Raw genomic sequence first — 23,192 nt, forward strand, 5'->3', positions numbered from 1 at the left:
GGGTGGGGGGTGGGGCAGGGCTAGGCTGCCCACTCTCCTGGGCCACCCAGGGTCAGGAGGAGAAGGACTGTGCCTCGGCCAGCGGGCGTGCCATGCTCTGGATGGCCCACTGCAGGATGCCGTCGAAGGAGTGCTGTGAGAGATGGACGTGGAAGTTCAGACCAGCTGCACTGCCGCAGAGCCAGTGCCCGCTCTGCCACGCCCATGAGATTGGGACCACTGTGGCATCACCAGACCTGGTCCTCTACTTCAAGGTTGGGGAGGGCCTGAGACCAGAGGCCCCACAGGACCACTGAAGGGAGGGTTCTTCATCCAGTGTTTTTCTTGAGCAGCCTGTGAGGCCAGGGCTTGGCCATCAGGCTGTCCCTTCCTCTTCTTAGTGGCTTTCTTTGCTACATCATTCCTCTCTGTTCAGGGGCCAGACATCCCAACAGGACTGGGAAGTCATCAGGGAGGTCCCATTCTTTCAAGTGCCCATCCATGACAGATCACCCATCTCTCCCTCTTCTGCACATCTGCCTGGGCATGGCCCACTGCATAGGGCAGGACATTGGCCCATGACCAGTTTAGCCTCTCAAAGTGCCAGTGGACATTGAAGAGGGCGGGTGGGCTACCTGGAATGTGGTAACGACTAAATGAGTTTGTGCCCTTACAATAGATAATAGATGGGGTCCTAAAAGGTTCTGGCTTCTCTCTCTCTCTCTCTCTCTCTCTCTCTCTCTCTCTCTCTCTCTCTCTCTCTCTCTCTTTCAGTTTTTAGAAGAGATTTACTCTTACTAATTTTTTTCTTTTCTTTTAATGTATGAGTGCTCTATTTGCATGTATGCCTGCAGGCCAGAAGAGGGCGCTAGATCACATTATAGATGGTTGTGAACCACTATGTGGTTACTGGGAATTGAACCCGACCTCTGGAAGAGCAGACAGTGCTCTTAACCGCTGAGCCTTATTTCCAGCCCTACTCTTACTCTGTGTGTGTGTGTGTGTGTGTGTGTGTGTGTGTGTGTGTGTGTGTGTGTGTGTGTGTGTGTGTGTGTGTGTGTGTGTGTGTGTGTGTATCTGTGTGTCTGTGTCTCTGTGTGTGTGTGTCTGTCTGTGTGTGTCTGTGTCTGTGTCTGTGTATAGGTGCCTGAGGAAGCTAGAGGCATCAGATCCCCTTGAGTGGAATTATAAACAATTAGAAGCCACATATCATGGCTGCTGGGAACTTGGGTCCTCTGCAAGAGCAATATACACTCAGCCACTGAGCCCGTTCTCTAGCCCTCTGGGGTGTGTTGTTGTTTGTTTTGTTTTTTTCAAGACAGGGTGGGTTTCTCTGTGTAGGCTTGGCTGTCCTGGACTCACTTTGTAGACCAGGCTGGCCTTGAACTCACAGCGATCCACCTGCCTCTGCCTCCCGAGTGCTGGGATTGAAGGCGTGCGCCACCATAGCCCTCACTCGGGCTTTTGAGATTGGGTCTCATCATGTAGCCCAGATGAGCAGCCACCTCACAGTCCTACATCTGCCTCCCAAGTGCTGGGAACCAAAGACCTAGGCCACCACACCTGGCTCTCCCTGTCCATCTTAACCAACAGAAACCTGAGCTGGGAGGAGTAAGAGAAAGGTCACCGAATGACCTTACCAGCTCTCCCTCAAGAGTCAAGGGCTTAAGCCCTCCTGGTTCTGAGGTCCTGAGGACACTAGAACTCCCAGATGCCAGGCCCCCAGTGGGAGAAGGCGACAGGCAGGAGGAGGCCAGCATCCTGCAATGGAAATGGTGATGCACTGTTCTGGGAAGAGCAGCCTTTGGATGGGGCAACACTGGTCTACTGGGTGCCACCTGACTGGGGACAGCAAAGGAGCTGAGAGCAGAGCCCAGGCCAGGTGACTTATTACCTCATTCAGGAGGGACTCCAGGTCGTCCCTATGTAGAACAGGCTCATGACCAGCAGAGTCGTCCCCCACCTAGAACCAAAGAGTCAACAGTCATCCCAACCTAGCAGTGGGCTGGCCACCAGAGGTCGAACTCTAGCTTGCGGAGGCAGCAGCAGGTACCACAGAGCAGAGTCACACTCAGTTCCTCAGGTCAGGGAGTGCAGGTAGAGTGGGAGCAACCGACCTGTCCTATATACTGTCTGTGGCCTTCAGGGGAAAAGAGGGGGATTTTTTTTTCAGCTAAAGATACCCCCCGCCCCTGAGAGGCATGGTGGCCAGGACCTAGACATTGTCTCCCTCTGCCTGTCACCAGCTCTCACTGGTCACATGAGCTGTCCTCAGTTGAACCTGTGATCTTGGCTGTGGTGACCGAGCTCCAATCAGGAGTTCACATTGAAGCCAGTGGAATGGCCCAACTGGTCAATCCTCTTCCTTGTTCTAGAAGTGACTTCCGCGTGCCCACCTTCCCTTCTTGGCTCTAGACTCTAGAGAGAGCTATGGTTCTCAGCCCTCCTAATGCTGCAGCCCTTTAATACAGTTCCTCATGTTGTGGTGACGCCCCCCCCCCCATAACATTATTTTCACTGCTACTTTATAACTATAACTTTGCTACTGTTGTGAATCATAAATATCTGATGTTTCCAATGGTCTTAGGCAGCCCCTGTGAAAAGATTATCTGGCCTCAAAGGCTGAGAACCACTGCTCTAAAGGCTCTGCGAAGCTTGCCCCATGCCTTCCTGGGTCCCGTGGCACTAGCAGAATCCTAGGATAAGTGGGTTCCTAGATAGCCTTCCAGATGGTTCTCAGTCACATAGGGCCAGCCTCAGCTAAGGGCCTGGATTTATCAGGGAAAGCTGGAGTCTGGCACTGAGCTGTGTATGCGCTCTGCCGTCTTACCTAATGCATCTTCACAAGATCCCTCCCTGGACTGCAGATCTCCAGCCAGGGCTCAGGCCCTGTCCAGTTAGTGAAAATGGGGGTGAGATGGAGGTCCAGCCAGGTACAGGACTAGGGTAGGTGACTCTTGGGGGTCAGCAAAAGCTAGTAGCCTTGGCTCTCTTCCCAACTGGAGTAACCTCTCTCTCTCTCTCTCCTTCCCCCTACCCAGGGCAGTAGTTAGCTACTTTGGAGGTGTCGGCCCTTCTGATTCGTATTCCCCAATGTCAGCAGGGTAGGGGGTGGTCTGCCAGCTGTCTTGGTTTTGGGTTAATCCAACTGGCCTATGGGTCCAGAGCTCCCTGAACGCAGGAACCCAGTGCCAACAGTGAGTTCATAGCTATTTGGGACATTTCCCTTTAAAACACTTCATTTGTTTGCTTTGTTTTGTTTAGAAAGGGTTAGCCTGGGCTAACCTGGAACTCACTATGCAGTCCAGGCTGAACTCAAACTTACAGAGGCCAGTTCTACACTTTATAAAAGTAGTTGGGAAGCCAGATGTGGTCACATACACCTCTGATCCCAGCATTAATCTTAAAAAGGGGGGGGGGCACAGGGGGAGGTGGGACGCCCAGGAGTAGCAGCACACGCCTCTAATCACAGCATTTGGGAGGCAGTGGCAAGCGGCTCCCTGAGTTTGAGGTCTGCCTGGTCTACAGAATGAATTCCAAGACAGCCAGAGATCTGTAACGAGTGAGATCCTGCCTCAGAAAAACCAAAACCAAACCAAAACAAACAAAAAGGTAACGGGACCGTGGTTAGAGGGTGTGGCTTTAACTTGTCCACTCCCACAGGATTCCTACCTCGACTGGCCACACACTGACCTTAGCAAGTCCAGGAGCCTGACGCACAGAGGCCAGCGCAGCCTCGCCTGGTGTGGGAGTCGGGTCTGCAGAGCAGGACTTGCAGCGGAGGTTGGTCCTAGTGGAGTGGGGAAAGCTTGATGCATCGGAGAACCACCAGGGTGGGTGAGGATGCTGGCTACTCTCTGGCCCTTGCCACCTCACTCACCCTGGCCGGGCAATGGCAGTCGGGAAGTGGCAGCGCCAGTGGAAGGCGGCTGCACAGTGTGTGCACCGTAGCACGTCCACGCTGTCCCCACACACACCACACCTCGCACTGGGTGCTGGACCCTACAGAAACACAATAAAGCAACCTGATGGCAGGGGGTGGGGGGGGGGGGCGGGGGCTTGCTCACTTGCTCACCCTATACCCCTCCAACCCGGGTTAACCAGGGAAATCTCATGGTTGCAAGTAAAGTTCCGAGGCCTTGATGTTCCAAGGGACCAGGGAGGACCTGAGCAACTGTCAAAAAGCAGCCTTCCAAGCCGCTTCCCATCAGCCAGTCCATCCAGCTCTGCTCCCCGCCAACTGTAGGGCTCCTGAGGAACTTACAGGGAATATGGCTGCTGGAGGTAGACGGAGCCTGGGGCATTCTGAGACTCACAAAGAGATTCCATATTTGTTGTCCTGTCTCATGGCTGGGGATGATGTATTGCCCAGATAACCAAGCTAGGCCTTTCTTTCTTCCTTCCTCCCTCTCTCCCTCTGTTTCCCGCCCCCTCCTTTCCTTCCTTTCTAATTAATTCCTTTTTTGTTTGTTTGGTTGTTTGGTTGGTTTGGTTTTTCGAGACAGGGTCTCTCTGTGTAACCTTGGCTGTCCTGGACTCACTTTGTAGACCAGGCTGGCCTCGAACTCACAGTGATCCACCTGCCTCTGCCTCCAGAGTGCTGGGCTTAAAGGCATGCGCCACCACGCCCGGCTAATTAATTCACTTTTCATTCATGGGTGTGCACTGGAGATCAGAGGACTATTTGCAGAGCCAGCCTCTCCTTTTTGCCCTGAGTCTTGGAGCTTGGCAGCGAGCCCTTCTACCTGCTGAGCCATCTCGAAGGCCCAGCTGGACTTTTTGAAACATCCCCGTTGTGTGGCAGGGCTGAGAGCTCCGCGGGAGCCCCCTCTAGGTGCTCTCCTCACGCCCCTGTGCCTCCTGGTGTACCCCCTTACCTTTGTCAAACCAGTTTCTCCAGGCCGAGTCCTCCTCTGACCCTTGGGATGCCCTTCTAATTCCAGTCCCTAATGGTTCATCCGCTGTCCTGTTTAAGGCTTATAACTGTCGTGTGGGTCCAGAGCTCCCAGAAGACAGGACTCAGGCCTCAGGGACTCCCCCTCACTCACCTGCTGCCCCTCAGTCCCAGAACTCAGCAGAGGATGCAGCGCTGAAGGCTCCAGCAGAGGCAAAGGGGCTGTAGAAGGTGGGGCCAGCAGGTTCACATATGTGATGGCAGGATCTGAGCGGGCTGGGAGCTCCCTGGACAGGCCCCTGGTTTCCTCTGAAGCTGCCCTCAGCCCTGGGAGGATCTGGAATTTAAGGATCAGTACTCAGGAGGCACAGGACACTGCTTGGCACTACCTGGGAGTCAGGACTAGGCTGCTGTGGTGGGTCTGAGGTTGAGGAGGCTTGGTACATGCTGAGGCGATGGCTTAGGGGTTAAGAGCACTGGCTGCTTTTTCAAAGAACCCAAGTTCAATTCCCAGCAACCACATGGCAGCTCACAACTCCCATTCCAGAGGATCTGACATCGTCACAGACATACATGCAGGTAAAACACCAATGCACATAAAATTAAAATAAATTTAAGAGCTGGGCGTGGTGGTATACACCTCAATTCCCAGCACTCGGGAGGCAGAGGCAGGTGGATCTCTGTGAGTTCCAGGCCAGCCTGGTCTATAAAGTGAGTCCAGGACAAACAGGGTTCTGATACACAAAGAAACTCTGTCTTAAAGGACCTTAATTAATTAATTAAAAAAGAAGAAAAAGCTGGGTGTGTGGCTCCAATGCTCTCAGCAAAAGCTTCCATCTTTGCCATCTTAGGTGTGATGACAGTGGCCTCAGAGCCTGTCAGCAAACGGGGGTGGGGGTGGGGAGTGGGGGGAGCAGGGGTTGGTTCTAACAGGATGTGGGGTGTAACACAACAGAATGCAAAGCTTTTGGAGAATTATTAGCAAGGATGAGGTAGGAGGAACAGAGCCAGCTTGGGCAGCTGTTCTTAACCCCCTGACCCCTCAACCCCACAAGGAAGTCACCAGAAAAGCCGATCAGGCCAAGCCAGGGGATGGCACTACAGCCAGGGGAAGCAAGACTCACAGAAGTCGGGAGGTAGGACTGTAGAGGGGCAGAGAGAAGAAAGGGGGTGACCCACTATGGTCATACCCGGGTCTCTGCAGGTGGCTCCAGGGGCCTGGACTCCTCAGGCTGGGACAGGTTCTGCTGGACTCTGCCCTGGAGGCAGCAGGCACACCTCCAGACGCCACTATGCAGAGGCCACCAGTCACAGGCATGCAGGACAAAACAAACACCACAGACCCCCACCCCCACCCCTAGAACTGCATGGCAAGGGTGACTTGAGGACCCTCCATGTCACCATACTCATTCAGAAACGGGACACCAAGCCCAGAAATGGAAGAGTTGGGTACCACAAGGAAAGTTCAATATGATGTGGGTTATTTCCCCCTGGAGGGTGGCCTCACCAGAGAGTCGGTGTACCTAGAGTGCTTCCCTGCTAATCCTTAAGAATTCCCCATGCCCAGCCCGGTGTGGCAGATGCCTTTAATCCCAGCACTTGGGAAGCAGAGGCAGGCAGATCACTTTGAGTTCGAGGCCAGCCTGGTCTACAAAGCAAGTCCAGGACGGCCAAGGCTACACAGAGAGACCCTGTCTCAAAAAAAAAAAAAAAAAAAAAAAGAATTCCCCATGCCCACTCACCCTTAGCACCTGTGCCTGCTTGTCATAGGCCTGGCCCAGCTGTGGGTCCTCCCTCCCTGTTTCCACTCTGAGAACACCCACAGCCCTGTAGGAATGGGCCGGTTGGGGGGAGAGGGCAAGGGCAGGAAGGAAAGACCCTGGTGAAAGAGGATTAGAGAGGCAGAGTCCAGGCTAGAACCCCACACCGCAGAACAGAGACCTGTGCAGTCAGTGAGGGGAGTAAACAGCACATCTTTGTGGGAGTGAGATTTCTTTCTTTCTTTCTTTCTTTCTTTTTTCTTTTTTTTCTTTTTTTTCTTTTTCTTTTTTTGGTTTTTTTGAGACAGAGTTTCTTTGTGTAGCTTTGGCTGTCCTGGACCCGCTTTGTAGACCAGGCTGGCCTCGAACTCACAGCGATCCACCTGCCCCTGCCTCCTGAGTGCTGGAATTAGAGTGAGATTTCTTTCTTTCTTTCTTTCTTTTTTCAAGAGAAGGTTTCTCTGTGTAGCCTTGGCTATCCTAGACTCACTTTGTAGACCAGGCTGGCCTCGAACTCACAGAGATCCATCTGCCTCTGCCTCCCGAGTGCTGGGATTACAGGTCTGTGCCACGACACCCGATCGGGAGTGAGATTTCGAGGGGCCTTGGGAAAAGGCCTGTGCCCAAGGAAGTATGAGCTAAAAACCCAGGATGCTGAGAACCTGGGGTGAAAAATCACAATATGGCCACCTTTGCCTTGAGTGGCATCGTGTTATGGTGCCTTTAGGCCTGAGTGGGCCATGTGGCAGGGAGGGGAGGTAGGTGCCATGGCAAGAGAGTCCCACCATGCCTAGCCCACAACTCTTCCTGGGCGCCCTTCCTGTCCATCTGTGAGTCTGGAAGCTGCCAGGCTTCTCCAAGGTCGGCAGATAAGGACAGTTGGGGGATCAGGATGGCCAAGCAGGGACGGGAGCTCTGCTCACCTGGGGATCTCCCGCAGAGGCGGGGACAGGCAAGCCAGGTGGAAGGCCCGGGGACAGCCGTCACAGCAGATGAGCTCACCTCCGTCGTGACACACAGCACACTCGTCCTCATTCTTCTGACCAGGCGAGAAGGGCCCGTGCACACCCAGAACAGAGCACAGTGCCCGCCTGAGAGACCCACTCTGGAAGGGCTCCTCCTACAAGGCTCACCGCCAGGGGCTGACTCCTAGATTCCCTCTCTGCTCCCTTCTTGGGCCTGCCTGACCTCTACGCTGCCCATCCTACAGACCTAGCAGGTGTCCCTCTCAGGAAGGAGTACTGGGTACTCTCCCCACTCACCTAATACGGGCCTGTGGGATTTCCTGCCAGCCCTGGGCACCTCCTATCACTCCCCCACCCCCACCCCCACCCCCTTATGCTTTTGCCAGGATAGAGGTAACTCTGAGTCCTGATACCACCTCCTCAAGAAGCTTCCAGATGCCAGGCTGTGTTGGCCCTGCGCAGTGACCATCCCATTCAAGGGAATCCTTCCACGGGCCCCTAGTAACCAGAGCACTTTTGTGGACAGAGTTGGACTTTTCAACCCTTGATGTCCGGGGCCAGCAGAGTGCCTGGCTCTCAGGTGTTGGCAACTGTGATCAATGACACATGCGCAACCATGACAGTGGTGCTGGTGACCTTGGCATCCCTGGAGAACCTCATGCTCTGGCTTTAGCAGCATCTCAACTTCCAACCCCCCCACCCCCACCCACAACCCCCCACCCACAACCGCCTACCTCCCACCCCCAACCCCACTCCAAGCCCCTACCCCCAACCCCAGATAAGATGGTTTTTTTGTAGCCTGCACCAAATGTGTAGTTTCTGTGTTTGTTTGTTTTTGTTTTGTTTATTTATTTATTTTTTGTTTTGTTTTTCAAGACAGGATTTCTCTCTGTAGCCTTGGCTGTCCTGGACTCGCTTTGTAGACCAGGCTGGCCTCAAACTCAAAACAATCCATCTGCCTCTGCCTCCTGAGTGCTGGAATTAAAGGCGTGGGCCAATCACCGCCCGGCTTGTTTTTGTTTTTCGAGACAGGGTTTCTCTGTATAGCCCTGGCTGTCCTGGAACTCACACTGTACACCAGGCTGGCCTCAAACACACAAAAATCTGCCTGCCTCTGCTGGCATTAAAAGCCGCCGCTGCCCAGCTGAACACGTGTCTTAAAAGGGTTAACCTCACCTGCTCTGACTAATTTGAAATCTCTCGCCTGGAAGGCTTGGTGGTGCACGTCTATAGTCCTAGCACTCCACTCGGGAGGTAGAGGCAGGCGGATCTCTGTGAGAGGCCAGCCTGGTCTACAAAGTGAGTCCAGGACAGCAAAGGCTACACAGAGAAACTATGTCCCGAAAAATAAATAAATAAATAAATCTCAATGTGTATCATCAGAAAGAGCACTTCCAAGAAGGACCAGAAGGCGACAAAGGAGGAGGAGAGAGAGAGATGCCTTCATGGCAGGGGCTCAGGCCTCTGTGTTCCAGGCAGCTAAATACCCAGGACAAGGAACAGAAAGAAGGTTCTGGTTGAACACTGGTGGGGAGGCCAGGCTGCCTCTGTTCTTAGGGCTTACCTGGTGAGTCTGGGGCTCACTGGGGAGGGTTGGGAGGGCAGGGACCCCACACTGCTGGCCCACTTTCTGTTCATCTCTTCCCTACAATAGATACGGGGTCATAAGGAGGTAGGTAGGGGCAGGGAAGAGCCTTGTGACCCCTGTACCAGGTGCTTCTGGGAAGCAACTCCAACCCCCAGGAAGAAGTCCCGGCTGTTGTGTGGGGGAGGCGAGGCTATCCAAGGCCCAACTCCCCAAAGGTGGACATGTTAACTGGTGGTTACGGGGATAGTGACCTGGGTTCCTTTGGCTCGGACCACCGGCTTTAGGCTGCCACCACTTCGGGTCTTGTTCTTTGCACTGCCACTGGGGTCTTCAAACTTGCTGGGAGTGTAAAACTCCCCCCCAACCTGGATGCACTTCTTGGATCCTCCTGGAAGGACAGGCAGAGTATGTCTGAGCTCATACTAGGGGTCTGGCAGAACTTGCAGCCTACCATTCCTCCCCACCCCCTAGCCAAGTCTGAGGCCTGGGTCCTGGGTCCAGTGAGGCAATCTTGCTGGGATTATAATAAAGTAAACAGTGTCCATTCACAAGCTTGGAATAGGATCTTATTGGACACAAGGTCTTTGGAGAAATAATTGGTTAAGATGATGTCGTAGTTGGGCATTGGTGGCACATACCTTTAATCCGACCATTTGGGAGGGAGAGGCGGGCAGATCTCTATGAGTTCAAGGCCAGCCTGGTCTACAGAGTGAGTTCCAGGACGGCCAAGACTACACAGAGAAACTCTATCTTAAAAAACAAAAACAAAACACACACAAAACAAAACGACAGCAAGTTGGGTGTGGGGGCACATGCCTTTAATACCAGCACTAAGGAGGCAGAGGCAGTCAGATCACTGTGAGTTTAAGGCCAGCCTGGCCTACAAAGTGAGTCCAGGGCAGCAAGGCTGCAGAGAAACCCTGTCTCGAAAACAAACAAACAAACAAACAAACAAAAACCCACAACAACAAAGACAACAATAAAAGGGGGATGTCATACTAGACCCTAAATCCAATGTCCTTACAAAGAAATGTGAAAACAGGGCTGGAGAGATAGCTCAGAGGTTAAGAGCACTGCCTGCCCTTTCAAAAGTCCTGAGTTCAATCTGCAGCAACCAAATAGTGGCTCATAATCATCTATAATGAGATCTGGTGCCCTCTTCTGGTGCATAGTGTACATGCAGGCAAAACACTATTCATCATAGTAAAGAAATAAATCTTTTTTTTTTTTTAAATAGAAAGGTGAAAACAGAGAGACACCGTCAGACTGGAGAGGCAGTGCCAGCACTCAGAAGGCAGAGAAGGTGGATCTCTGTGAGTTCGAGGTCAGCCTGGTCTACAAAGTGAGTGTAAGACAGCCAAGGCTACATAGAGAAACCCTGTCTTTAAAAACAAAGCCAGGCGTGGTGGCGCACACCTTTAATCCCAGGACTTGGGAGGCAGAGGCAGGCGGATTGCTGTGAGTTCAAGGCCAGCCTGGTCTACAGAGTGAATCCAGGACAGCTATGGCCACACAGAGAAACCCTGTCTCAAAAAAAAATTTACAAAATTAATAAATAGAAAAGAAAAACGAAACAACAAAAAAGACAACAGAAGGGACCCTCCATAGCCTCTGGAGGGACATGTCCCTGACTTTTGGGATCTGCTGTCACAAGCCTTTTGTTATAGCATCCCCAGAAGAGGTCAGGTAGGATTCTTCTGGTTGCTCTGATGAGGGCAGATGAGGACTGACATCGGCTCTCAGGCCATCCTGGCTGTCCATGGCATCCAAGTCCAGTGTCCAGGGTGCCATGGAGCAGAATCTGCAATGATGAGCGACCCTGCCCCCAGCTCTGTCCTGTGCAGATAATTTGGGTGGCTGTAGAAGGTGACCTGCTAGCCCACCTAGTAGTTAAGCAGTTGTGGGAGGAGTCTGGACAAAAAAAAAAAAAAGGGATTGGACAGGCCACCATAGATGCCTGAGGCGAGGGCATAAGCTGTGGCGGGCTACCGTGGGTGGGCAATATGGGCACTTAAGAGAATGGGAGCCCATGTGTAAGGACCCACTGATGTGGAGGAGGTGGGCTTTCCACGCCTGAATGTGACAATGGACCACTGGCCTGACAGAAGATCTGCCCATGTAGGGGGCCTTCAGCATTGCCTCTCTGCTCCAAAGCTGGCCGAACTTCATGCGGCCCACTGGCTGCCGGGACACCTCCTTCCCCCTTGAGGGCCTAGGTCTCCCTGGCAGTCTGTTTCCCGTGAATTACCTGACTCAAACACTTGCTGGATAAGAATCCCTTCCACGGCCCCTCGGACTCCTGGGACATCCCCAGGGGACACAGTCACAGCCCTCTGGACGGAAGCTGCCATGGTCTGGATTCCTGGAGAGACCCCCCCCCATCCCCCAGGACAGCAAACATGAACACGGGTCTGAGGGGACTGAGGGGATCGCAAGCGTCTCATGGCAGCGTGGGACCCTGTTGTGATGGGGCACAGAGTTCCTAGGCCATCCTGGGGGTGAGGACCATCAAACACAGGTGTTTGGGATCCCTGGGACCGGTGCAAAGGTAGGGTGTGGGTGTAGTTAAGGTGGAGCCAGCTGAGGAGCTAGTTCCCTCATGGCTATGTTTCTGAGCTGCCTGGAAGGTTGTGAGCATTAGAATGGATAGAGGTCTAGGAGGTGAGACCCCCCCAACCCCCAGGGCAGTGTGGGTGGGGTGACTGACAAGACATTTGGACCCAAGGACTCTCCATCTTTTGCCTGGGCCATCCAGCTGAGGCCAATGGGATCAGAGCCCCTCCACTTCCTCAATCAGCCCCTTGCCCTCTTGGCCTTACTCACCGTTTCCCAGCGGGAGGCGCTGTGACTCCGAGTTGCCCTCTGGCTTCTTGGGGGGCTTAATCTTTGGGTGGGAGCCTGTGAAGGGGAAGTGGAGGCAGCCTAGCCCTCCTTTCTGGGCTGGGGTGCTTCTGGTGGGTCTGGGGTGTAGAGTGAGGTGGGGGAGAGAGAGAGCACCTGGTAGGGTCCCATCAAGAGTTCTTAAGCAGGGCTGGGCTGATTTGTTCTTCAACAGAAAGGAAATTAAAGGCACCTGCGGTTAGCCCAGGAGCTCAGCATTCAGAACAGTAAGAAGCCGAGAGGCTGTGAGCATCCTCCAATGCTCAGGTCTGAGCACTCAGGTGACTCTGTGGCTCTGGCAGGCTGGCCCTCCCTGGGGTGGTATCAGTAAGCTGGCTCCTGAGAGCCAGTTGGGGAGGGCCCTGCAACTCTACCTAGCTCCTCTCCCTGTGTACCTGGGCTAGAGGTGCTCTTTGGGGCCAGGGTGGCTGGCGGGGTGGCTCGAGGTTCCTCTGGAGCTTTTCTCTTGGTGGGGGGTCTGGGTGGCAGTACTGTGACCTTGGGAACAGCAAGGGGCTTCCTTCCTTTCCGGGGCTGGCTGAGGTCCACATCTGCAGTTCAGAGGCAGGAAAAAGGCCCCCACCCCACCCCTTGCCGTCTTAGAGCCTTATCCCTAAAGTGGGCTCTAGAACAGGACACTCTTGAGGAAGGGGGGAACCGGGCCTCTGCTGTTTTCTTTTGCGTCTTAGGCTCTGGGGGAGTTGTTGTGGCTCCCTTAAAACAAGTAGGGACTTACACCCATAGCCCCAGTGCTACCCACCTTTGGGGAAGCCATCCAGGATGGCACGCAGGCGGCTGTACCGCTCCAGATTGTAGTCCTTAAAGAGAACCCTCCAGAAATCCAGGATGGCCCCACTGTCCTGGGTCAGGAGCCAGGACAGCAGGGCGTGAAAGGCCTGGGAGCACCCCTCCTTCTCCTTCAGCCGCAGGGTCTCCTGCAGTGACAATACGGGGCTACCTGTGCACCCCCCTACCTCCATCCAACCCCTGCTGCCTCTTTGGGAAGGGAGACCTGCCTATTCCTGCCATTCCCGGCAGGGGCCCTAGGGAGTCGGGGTACACAGGGTGTGAGGTTAGGGGACTCACCTGGAACTTGACCTGGAGAGGTCTCCTGAGGAGGCCTGGGACCACTCCTTGGCTGGTAGGGGGAGGGTGTGGGTATAGCATGGGTGTTGGGAGGGATCACCTAGGTTGTGGGTAGAGGCGTGGGGAGACTGAGAAGCGCCGGCGGGGGAGGGGGGCGCAGAAGCCCACCTGGAACTTGTCCTCTGGGACCACGTCGTGGTCGGCCAGAGCGTGCAGCAGCGGAAAGGCGCTGTCTATGGCCACCGCGATCTCAGTGCGGTGTAGCTTCAGCAGGCGTCGCAGCATCCCATCCCCGCCGGCCATCCTCTCGACACGGGCTGAGCCACCTCGCGCCCCCTGCTGGCCTGTCCGTGCTTGCGTGTTCCCTTTCTCCCTTCCCTTGGGTGTCTTGGTGCTATTCGGGGAGGCACCTGTGAGGGCATATACCTTCTCCCCAGCAGGGGAAAGGCGACGTTTGCCTTGCTCAACCGCTCTGTTATACTTTCAACCAGGAAAGAGCAGAGGCTGGTGTTCACCCTGGAGCCAATCAGGGCCCTGCTTCTGCACGCGGGAACAGAGAGTGTCCTGCGGCCGGTTCGGGAGGCCCTATGGCAGCTGGTGTTCCTTTCCTGTGGGACCCAGGGCAGCTGCCTGGGTTAGGAGCAGAGGAAGTAGGATGGTTGCCCCTCCAGCCTCCCTCCAGAAGGTTCTGTTTATAGGTAAAAACCAGGATGGGCTGGAAAGATGGCTCCTGTGGACAATTTGCCTGCCAGGCAAACAAAACCTGAGGATCTGAGTTCTCCCTGTGCTGGGAGGAGGCAGAGACAGGAGCGGTTGTAGAGTTCATTGACCAGGCAACTGGCTGAATGAATAAGCTCCAGGTTGAGCCAGAGAACCTGCCTTTAAAAAAAAAAAAAGCGGAAAGCCGGGCATAGTAACGCACACCTTTAATCCTAGCACTTGGGAAACAGAGGCAGGAGGATCTCTGTGAGTTCAAGGCTAGCTTGGTTTACAGAGTGAGTTCCAGGTTAACCAGGGCTACACTGAGAAACCATGTCTCCAAAAAAACCCAACAAACAAACAAACAACACCCCCCAAAAAAGAAAACACACACACACACACACACACACACACACACACACACACACACAAAGAACACTTATTACCCTTGCAGAGGACCCTGGTTTGGGTCTCAAACACCCACACGATGACTCACAACCATGCTTAACTCTGGTTCCAGAGGTTATGACGCCCTCTTTTGGCTCCTACTGGCACTGTGTGTACATGGCCACCAAATGTACATTAAAAAAAAAAAAGCCATTCGTACACATAATACTACAAAACAAAATAAAATAACTGGGGTGGGGGGTGGGGCGGCAGGAGCCAAAACAGTTCTAACCACAGCCTGGTTGCCCACGTGTGCTGGCACCTCTGAGTAGCTGCAGTAGAAAACCCATGCAGTGGGCTGGACAGTGGACTTGGATGGAGGCCCTAGCTGTCCTAGACCCAGGGTTAAATGGAAGATTCCAATAGGACAGAGGAGGTGGTCCAGCCTGTGTACGGCTGAGTGGGAAGGACACTCGGCCTATCTCTGAACTCAGGTGGCCAGGACATTGAACTAGGGGGCTCTATCAGGTAGAGTACATCAGGAAGGGGCAAGAAGCAAGAGACCCCCCCCCCAAGACCAGTGCTGAACCCCTAGAACCCTCATGTTGTGGTGACCCCCACCACCACAAAATTATTTCATTGCTACTTCATAACTGTAATTTTGCTACTGTTACAATTTGTAATATAAATACCTGACATGCTGGAGGGCTTCTGATAGGTGACCCCTGTGAAAAGGTTGTTCAACAGCACACCCCCCCCAAAGAGGTCGTGACCCACAGGTTGAGGAACTACTGCCCCAGTCAGATGCTCCTGGACTGTGCAAGTTTCCGGTCTTGTTCCCCTCATAGTCCAAGGAGCATTCTCAGGACCCATGACAGAGACCAGAGGGTTGCACAACCTGAGAGACAGGGGCTGCGAGAAAATCAGGGAGGTGTCCTGGAGGCAGATGGACAGGGACGCAGAGTGGACGTGAGGGGGAATTTGTTCCCCTAGCCAGCTGAGAGCCTACAGCAGCAGGAAGGTGCCTGGGAGGTGCAGTCAGTGTTGCAGTCAGTCTGTGCTGCCTCCCTGCTCCCTTCCCCCCAACTATGAGTGTTGATGGTTGACAAGGAGTAAATGGTAAGACCGGTTAGCACAGCGCTGGGCTGAGAGCTCAGGCTGCACGTGGGACCAGTTCATGGTAACATCGCCCAGCGTCTTCATGGGGATGGACTATCAGTGAGAGCTCTGGCCAGACCTTGGTCTCTGTTGGGTTCTTCTACCTCCTAACTCCAGGTCCCCCTGAGAGTTCGCCATGTGCTGAGATTGCTCCCCAGTTAGTGCGGGTTGGGATCAGTGCTGAAAGTGGGTGAGGGGGTTCACTCAGCGTGATGACCTGGTGCCGGGGGGAAGAAGGGAGAGATTCATTGTGAAGGACCAGTCACTCCAGAGCCAAGGTGCAAGGGTAGAGCAAGATGGGTGTACGAGAACTCTGCTGTGCATAGGGAGCAGGGCCTTCTCATCACCCAGTGCCTTTGAAAGTGGCTGTGAGGCTGATGACACCTGCACTGTACCTTCCACAGATACTGAGAAGGAAGCTTTGGGTGATGCCAAAATGGGTTTGTGCTCCCTGAGAGGCCCCGCCTGTCCCTCATCCGCAAAGAAGGTTGCTGCTCGCTGGCCTCTCTTGCCGTCTCCTGCAGGTATGTATTTTACTATAGAAACATCGACCTGCAGTCTCCGGTAAACCCAGCACCAAACATGACTCCTGATGTCCAGAACACAGAGTTCCCTCACTGACATGGCGGAGTGGACACAGAAGACACAGGCCCCAGTACCTTGTTCCCTGTTCACACCTTGCCAGGGTCTCAGGAACACAAAGGGTGCTGATGGACCCTTTGGGTCCACAAGCTGCAGAATACACACATCAAGCACCCAGGATGCCAGAGGCACTGTGTGTACCTTTGGGTGATCAGGTGCTGGCACAGGTAATAGCTCAGCCAGCCTCTGTCTTTGCAGTGTTATCATCTTCCTAATGCCATGCCTGCAGCCTTGAGGAGGTTCCTCCCTATGTAGGGCCTTGCTTCTCCTCAGCTGGGAATTCCTCTGCCAAAGGCAATGGACAAAGAAGAACTAAAAACTGCATTTAAGACCAAAGTCTGCACTTTACTTTAAAAAAAAAAAAAGGCACAGACTGACAGGCGTCCCCTAGCCTCCTGCGGGAGATCAACAGAAAAACTCTTGTAGAATTTTGGACTTTCCGTCACACGTGGGGGTTTCCGTGGCAGTCCACACCTGCAGGTGGTCTGTAGCTGCTAAGCTGAGAGGAGGTGGCCTAGGTGACCCATATACCCACACAGGATTCCCAGAGTAGGCCTACGTCTCAGGTCCTCAAGAAGCCCCAGGACGTGGGCTGCATCCAAGATCCTCAGTGTCCTTTCCCGTAAAGAGATTGATCATGGCATGGCTGCTGGCCCCGGGTAGCTGCTTCATTCCACAGAGGTGCAGAGAGCAAAGGAGAGGTGGCCAGGGTCAGGCCTAGAAGGGGCTCTGACATTTCTGAGCAAACAGATGGAAAGTACCAAACCATCCACCACAGGGTGGGCTGGAGTCAGGTGCTGGTGATGCGGCTCAGGGTGGAGGCCTGTTGAGGGGCTGCTACAGGCCTGCCAGGTCTGTGGGCCAAGTGCGCGTTGAAGTCCAACAATGCCCGTATGTTAACTTTAGGTTAAAGTTGGTAAAATAAATAGAAAATATTCATAACACTAACAAAAACATCAAATAGCCGGAAAAAGACAAAAGAACTCTGCAGTTTTCACAGCCTGGAATTTCGTGGGGTTTTTTGTTTTTGTTTTTGCTGCTGTTATTTGGTTGTTTTGGTTTTTTGTTGGAGTCTCATATAGCCCAGGCTGGCCCAGAAATCATATCACTATGTAGCCAAGGATGGCCATGAGCTTCTGATCCTCCTGCCTCCATTTCCGGAGCTCTAGGAGAGCAGGCATGCGCATACCATGCCTGGTTTTTGTAGTGATGGGCATTGACCCAAGGGCAGGCAACCTGTTAGACATCCCTAGCTGAGCTGTATCTGAAGCCCTGTAGTTTCCAGTGAAATCCCAGTGTAGTCCAGGTTGGCCTTGACTCCTGGGCCCCAGCTTTGGCCCTGCCTCTGTTTCCCAAGTAGCTGGACTAAGGATGCAGACAACAGAGCCTGGCCACAACTCACATTTTCATAAAAGAAGAAGAAGAAAAAAGAAAGAAAGAAAGAAAGAAAGGAATGCCAGTGCCTAGATTTAGCATCTTCAAAAGTCAGCTATTCCTTAACCTTAGAAATGTAAAAAAGATGCAGAGCGTGGTGGCGGCACACGCCTTTAATCCTAGTACTTGGCAGGCAGAGCCTGGCAGATTGCTGTGAGTTTGAGGCCAGCCTGGTCTACAAAGTGAGTCCAGGACAGCCAGGGCTACACAGAGAAACCCTGTCTCGGAAAACCAAAATAAATAAATAAAATAAAATTTCTGTGTTGAGGCTAGAGGGATGCTCAGCAGTTAAGAGCACCTACAGTTCTTGCTGAGGGCCTGAGTTCAGCATTAATTTGACTGCAGTGATCCCCTGCCTCTGCCTCCCGAGTCAACACAGAAAATTTAAAAAGTGTGGGTGTGTGTGTGTGTCAGAGGACATGTGGGAGTTGGTTCTCTCCTGCCACAATATGGGTTCTGCGGACTGGACTCAGGTCATTAGGATCAGTGACAAGCACCTTTCCCCACTGAGCCACCTTCAAAAGGTTTCTTACGTAAAATATTACAAAACATTAAAATGCACTAATGATATTGGACGTGATGGCTTATGCCTGTAATGCAATCACCCAGTAGGCAGAAGCAGGATTGCTATGAGTTCGGTCAGCCTAGATTACATAATGAGTTACAGGATAGCCTGGGCTACAGAGTGAGACCCCACTCTTAAAAAGCAAACAAGGCTGGGCCTGGCAGCACATACCTTTAATTCCTGCACTTGGGAAGCAAAGGCTGATAGAGCTCTGGGAATTCCAGCCCAGCCCAGCCTGGTGTGGTCCATACAATGAGGGAAGAAAAAAAAAAGGCTTTGATAAAGTGAAAATATTTTTTACATTTACATGAGAATGTCTTAGTATCTTTAACAAAAAGAACCTTCAAATCAGTAAGAAAAAGACAATAGGGAGAGCCACCAACCTCTGGCAGGGAATTAAAAAACAAAAAACAAAAAACAAAAAAACCCAAAAACCCAAAAAACCCAATGATGTCCTTAATCCCAGCATTTGGAAGGCAGAGGCAGGCAGATCCCTGGACTACATTCTGAGTTCTAGGACAGCCAGAGTCGCCTAGTTATTAGCTCAAATTCTAAAAATAAATTCTAAAAAGCTGGCATGGTGGTGCACGCCTGTAACCCCAGCATTTGGGAGGCAGAGGTAGGTGGATCGCTGTGAGTTCTAGTCTATAAATCGAGTCTAGGACAGAGAAACCCTGTCTTAAAAAACAACAACGCCGGGCATGGTGGCGCACGCCTTTAATCCCAGCACTTGGGAGGCAGAGGCAGGCGGATCGCTGAGTTCGAGGCCAGCCTGGTCTACAAAGTGAGTCCAGGATGGCCAAGGCTACACAGAGAAACCCTGTCTCGAAAAACCAAAAAAAAAAAAAAAAAAAAAGAAAGAAAGAAAGAAAGAAAGAAAGAAAAACAACAACAACACACATACAAACACACACACACACACACACACACACAAGAAAAGAAAATAAAGAAAAAAAAAAGTCTGGAGATGTAGCTCAGTTGGTGGAGGCTTCCAGCGCACACAGCCCCCAGTCCCCAGCCCCCGGGTTCTATTTGACCTCTAATCTGTAATCTCCGGGCTAATGAGGTGGGGCAGGAAGATGAGAAATCCAAGGTCCACCTTGATTACCTAGTGAATTCCAGACCAGCCTGAGATAAGTGAGGCCCTAACCAAAAAAAAAAAAAAAAAAAAAAAAAAAAGGAAAAGAGATAAAAAGCAAAAGATCAGGAAGAACCAAGTTTAACTCCTGTTCCACAGCCCTGAGCTGCAGGCCAGTGGCCATATTGGCTCCTCTAGTGCAGACTGATCTGTGGAAATAGGCAATGTGTTTCTCCAGCTGCGGACACAGTGTTTAATCAGTGTGCAGTGAGGTGTGGGGGACTTTGGACCCTTGGGTCTTTGAACAGGTTGAGCGATGGGGGGGGGGGGGTGTCTCAGGGCCCCTAATCCTTAACACTGAGATTCAGACAAGAACCTGGTTGCCCACTTTCTCATCAGTTCCTCACGCCACAGGGCTTGGCCACGGTGGTGCTGGCCTGGATCGCTGGGCTGAAGGGAGCAGTCCATACTGAACCTTTTGTAAGTCACCCGCTCGGCTCATGGAAGCCTGGAGCCAGGAACTGTATTCCCAGGGTCTCCTCACAATTTCCACCACTACCCCTCGCCCCCTATTATAACCGCTGGTGGATTAGGTCAGCCACTGTGGAATCCTGGAAGGGACTATCGGCTATGAATAAATTCGCCCTTTAAACCAGATAGGAAGATTAATTGATTAAGCATTCTTCTAGAAATTCGCAGGTCTTCCTTCCCGTCACCCACAGGTACCTGCACAACGTCACTCTAGTGGGTCCAGAAACTCCTATTCTGACCTTGACCTTGTCTCAACTCAAGGCAACATTTCTACCCCTTCCCCCACCTTTGTCATCCTTACTCCAACTATTGCGCCTTTGTTTTACCCATCCCCCTCTCTGCACAATCAGGAACCCAACCTCCCAGCTCCCTAACCTGAACTATGAGGCCTCGAGAGTCCCTTCCCCCACCCCCACCTCATTTCAGCCCTGAGCCCTAGAGTATCTATAAGCCATCCTCTGAACACTCTCTCTCTCTCTCTCTCTCTCTCTCTCTCTCTCTCTCTCTCTCTGTCTTTCTCCCTCCCTCTCTTCCACCCTTCCCCACAAGGCTTCCTAAGACCCTTGAGCGCCGCCCCCATCCACCCCAACCCCCACACCTTTCCTCAATACCTCCACGTGCTGGTCTCCTTAAGCCCCGCCCCTGAGTGCCTGCCCCCACACCCTCAACCCTACCATCCCAAGCCTACATAGGCTCCATCTAGCCCGGGTGCGCTCTTGTCCCTAGATACCTTAAGGTCCCTTCTAACCTTCCCTTTCTTTTCCTCCCCGTAATTCCCTACCAGGCCCCCTAAGGGAACCTTTACACCGTCTCTCATCATCTGTCTTTGCGTTGCAGGGCTCTGACGGCCTTCTGACACACCTACCATCCCTTGGACACAGATCCTTCCAGCAGATACCTCAATGGATTCCCAGGAGACTCGGTCTTCTTGCTCCAAGGCCCTTGGAACCTGGAGCCTGGATACTACAGACAGCTCCAGCCCTGACTCTACCAGCCACTTGGAAGAGCGATGGCCAAACTCCTGTGAGATCTTGGGGCCTCTTTCTTCCTCCCACCCCGCCTCCCCGCTTCTTTCCTTACTCTCCTCTTACTCTGCAGGGTCCTTAGGGGTCTGGATTGTCACTCCAAGGCATGGGTCCTAGAGATTCAGCCAGGTGCAGAGGGAGGCAGGGCCACATGGGTGCTGGGAATTAGCCCACCTGAAAGCACATGTTGGCTGGGACTGGATGGATGAAGGGTACCCCATAGTACACTTTCTCCTCCTCCCAAGTACCTCAAAGCTGAAGTTGCAGTTTTTGTTTGTTTTTAGTTTTTCAAGACAACGTTTCTCTGTGTGGCCTTGGCTGTCCTGGAACTTGCTCTGTAGACCAGGCTGGCCTCGAACTCACAGAGATCCGAGATCCTCCATCATCTGTCTCCTGAGTGTCGGGATTAAAGGGGATTAAAGGCACACGCTGCTGACCGCCACCCAGCTGATGTTACAGTCTTTCTTTTCCCTAATCCCCAGATGGTTGGGTGGATGTCATCACGGCTTGGCTGGGCAGTCTAGCGGGTCTGCAGGTAGCTTTGACTGTTTTCCTGCCTGTAACTTGTGTCCCTTTGAGGCCTCCCTGTAATGATGCCCTCTCCATCTCCAGCTCCGGGCCTGAAGGACGAACATAGCATGGATGTGGTATTGGACGACTCCAAGGAGTGTCTGTCCCCAGGCTCACCCCCACCAGGCAGAGGTAGGACTCTACCCAAATAATGAGCTTATTGAATCTTTGGTGTGGACCTTAAAGTTAGGTGACGCATGGAATGTGCCTGTATCATTCAGGACGACTCCCCGCCCCTACCCACAAGAGCAGGCATTAAGTGAGTGTCAGTGGGGGTGGGGATGGGGACTCCTGTGTCCCAGTCACCTCAGAAGACAAGTGTGCCCAGCATGTTCCAATAAGGAGCAGGGAGAAGGAAGGGGCCAATTATTTTTCTCTTACAGAGATCATCAGGTATGAAGTCACTGTGAACCAACGCAACATCGAAGGTGAGTTTGCATGCTTACCCGTGAGCCGGAAAAACAGTGTCAGAGCCACCAGAAAGGCTGGCTCAGCCATCCCAGAAAGTGAGACGCAATCCTACGGTACCTATGGGATGTCCTCTCCCCACCCCGTCCCCTACCCCGGTACCAGTACTAGTTGAAATTTCTTGTGTATCTGGGCTGGGTACGGTGGTGCACACCATTAATCCCAGCAATCAGGAGGCAGCGGCAAGAGGATCTGTGAGTTTGAGGCCATCCTGGTCTACAGAATGAGTTCCAGGACAGCCAAGGTTACATAGAAAAACTCTATCCCTCACATCTGACTCTTATACCACCCCCACCCCTACAAAAAAAAAAAAAAGCTGTGTTATGTCAGCTGCTTCTACAGTCTAGGTTGAGCTATGCTGAATTCTCGGCAATGTCCACTTATCTCACTTACCTCGCAGGAAGCCCTAGGTTCTATTCCCCAGTAGCTATTAAAGTAGGTGTGGGGACACACCCTGTAATTTCAGGATTCTGGAGGTAGAGGTGGAAGAACCAGGACATCCTTTGTGAAGTCAAAGCCAGCTTGAAATATAGGTGACCCTGTCAGAAAGAGATAGGAAAATAAAAATGTGTGTCCGTTAATAGCACTCTGGAGCTCCCCGGGTTAGCGATCTATTTCTCCTGGATTGGCCGAGACTTGGGAGTGTTTGAGTTTCTCTGGGCATTTTAGGATCACTGTGTCAGGTCTGCAAAAAAGCCATCTGGGGATTTGGAGACAGTCTGCCCTTCATTTGGGGTGTCTTTTTTCCCCATTCAGTCCTCTAATCCATGGCCCTGACAACATCCCTCCTGGGTCTTCCCCCCTATCTCTCTCAGGGTTCTTAGACTGCTTCTGCTAAATCTCCGCCCTCCTACCCCCGCCTTCCCTCTGTGCTCTCTCTAGAAATCTGTCTCAGTTGCGGAACTTTCCCGGTGTACACCCAGCACCCCTTGTTTGAAGGGGGAATATGTGCCCAGTGTAAGGTAAGCAGAGAGGCCGTGGGTCCTTCTTGACTTGGCACTGTTGCTGGGAGGTCGCACACACAGCCTTTACTCCCTGCTCAGGACAAGTTTCTGGAGACTCTCTTCCTTTACGATGAGGATGGCCACCAGAGCTATTGCTCCATCTGCTGCTCGGGGGATACCCTGTTCATCTGTGAGAGCCCCGACTGTACCAGGTGAGGCTCCTCCCAAAGGAGCCATACCCAATGTGGGAAAATGGGTACCGAGGATGCACATCCCCGATGGCTCTCTGCGTGAGCAGAGCTGCGATCCTGAGCTCCATCTGTGGTGGTCCCCTGCCCTGTCCTTTTGGACATCTTCCTCTTTACAGCCCTGACTTCAAGTGTCCCCTTGCCAGCCAGCTGCCCCTGTGTATGCTTTTTCTCAGGCTCCTTAAAATGTATGTTATAGGGGCTAGAAAGATGGCTCCGTGGTTAGGAGCACTGGCTGCTTTTCCAAAAGACCTGGGTTCAATTCCTAGCAACCACATGGCAATACAACTG

At 52.7% G+C, this 23,192-nt stretch overlaps 2 protein-coding genes across 3 annotated transcripts in view; one reads left to right on the plus strand and one right to left on the minus strand.

The window, feature by feature from the left end:
* Positions 1-13,455, minus strand: AIRE (autoimmune regulator; the record flags this gene model as incomplete). 2 transcript variants are annotated; one of them, XM_084752809.1, is made up of 14 exons in its annotated part: positions 1-133; positions 1,874-1,942; positions 3,673-3,769; positions 3,860-3,981; positions 5,028-5,210; positions 6,064-6,163; positions 7,557-7,669; positions 9,163-9,243; positions 9,438-9,574; positions 11,435-11,548; positions 12,010-12,084; positions 12,462-12,617; positions 12,827-13,001; positions 13,321-13,455. In XM_084752809.1, the coding sequence occupies 14 exons, from the start codon at positions 13,453-13,455 to the stop codon at positions 53-55; spliced, it is 1,638 nt and encodes a 545-aa protein (XP_084608935.1). In that variant the 3' UTR covers positions 1-52. The 2 variants fall into 2 exon arrangements, with proteins under 2 accessions (XP_084608935.1, XP_084608934.1); XM_084752808.1 differs by having other exon boundaries at positions 7,557-7,672.
* Positions 12,239-23,192, plus strand: part of DNMT3L (DNA methyltransferase 3 like) — a 20,896-nt gene continuing 9,942 nt past the window's right edge. Inside the window, exons 1-7 of the mRNA XM_084752810.1 lie at positions 12,239-12,333; positions 15,801-15,920; positions 20,484-20,669; positions 21,284-21,373; positions 21,625-21,669; positions 22,592-22,671; positions 22,753-22,865. Coding sequence (XP_084608936.1) covers positions 20,549-20,669; positions 21,284-21,373; positions 21,625-21,669; positions 22,592-22,671; positions 22,753-22,865 — 449 coding nt within the window. The 5' untranslated portion in view covers positions 12,239-12,333; positions 15,801-15,920; positions 20,484-20,548. The remainder of the gene's footprint in view (positions 12,334-15,800; positions 15,921-20,483; positions 20,670-21,283; positions 21,374-21,624; positions 21,670-22,591; positions 22,672-22,752; positions 22,866-23,192) is intronic.

The sequence above is a fragment of the Acomys minous genome (assembly GCF_964271855.1).
Source record: "Acomys minous genome assembly, chromosome: 13".
Taxonomy (NCBI): Eukaryota; Metazoa; Chordata; class Mammalia; order Rodentia; family Muridae; genus Acomys; species Acomys minous.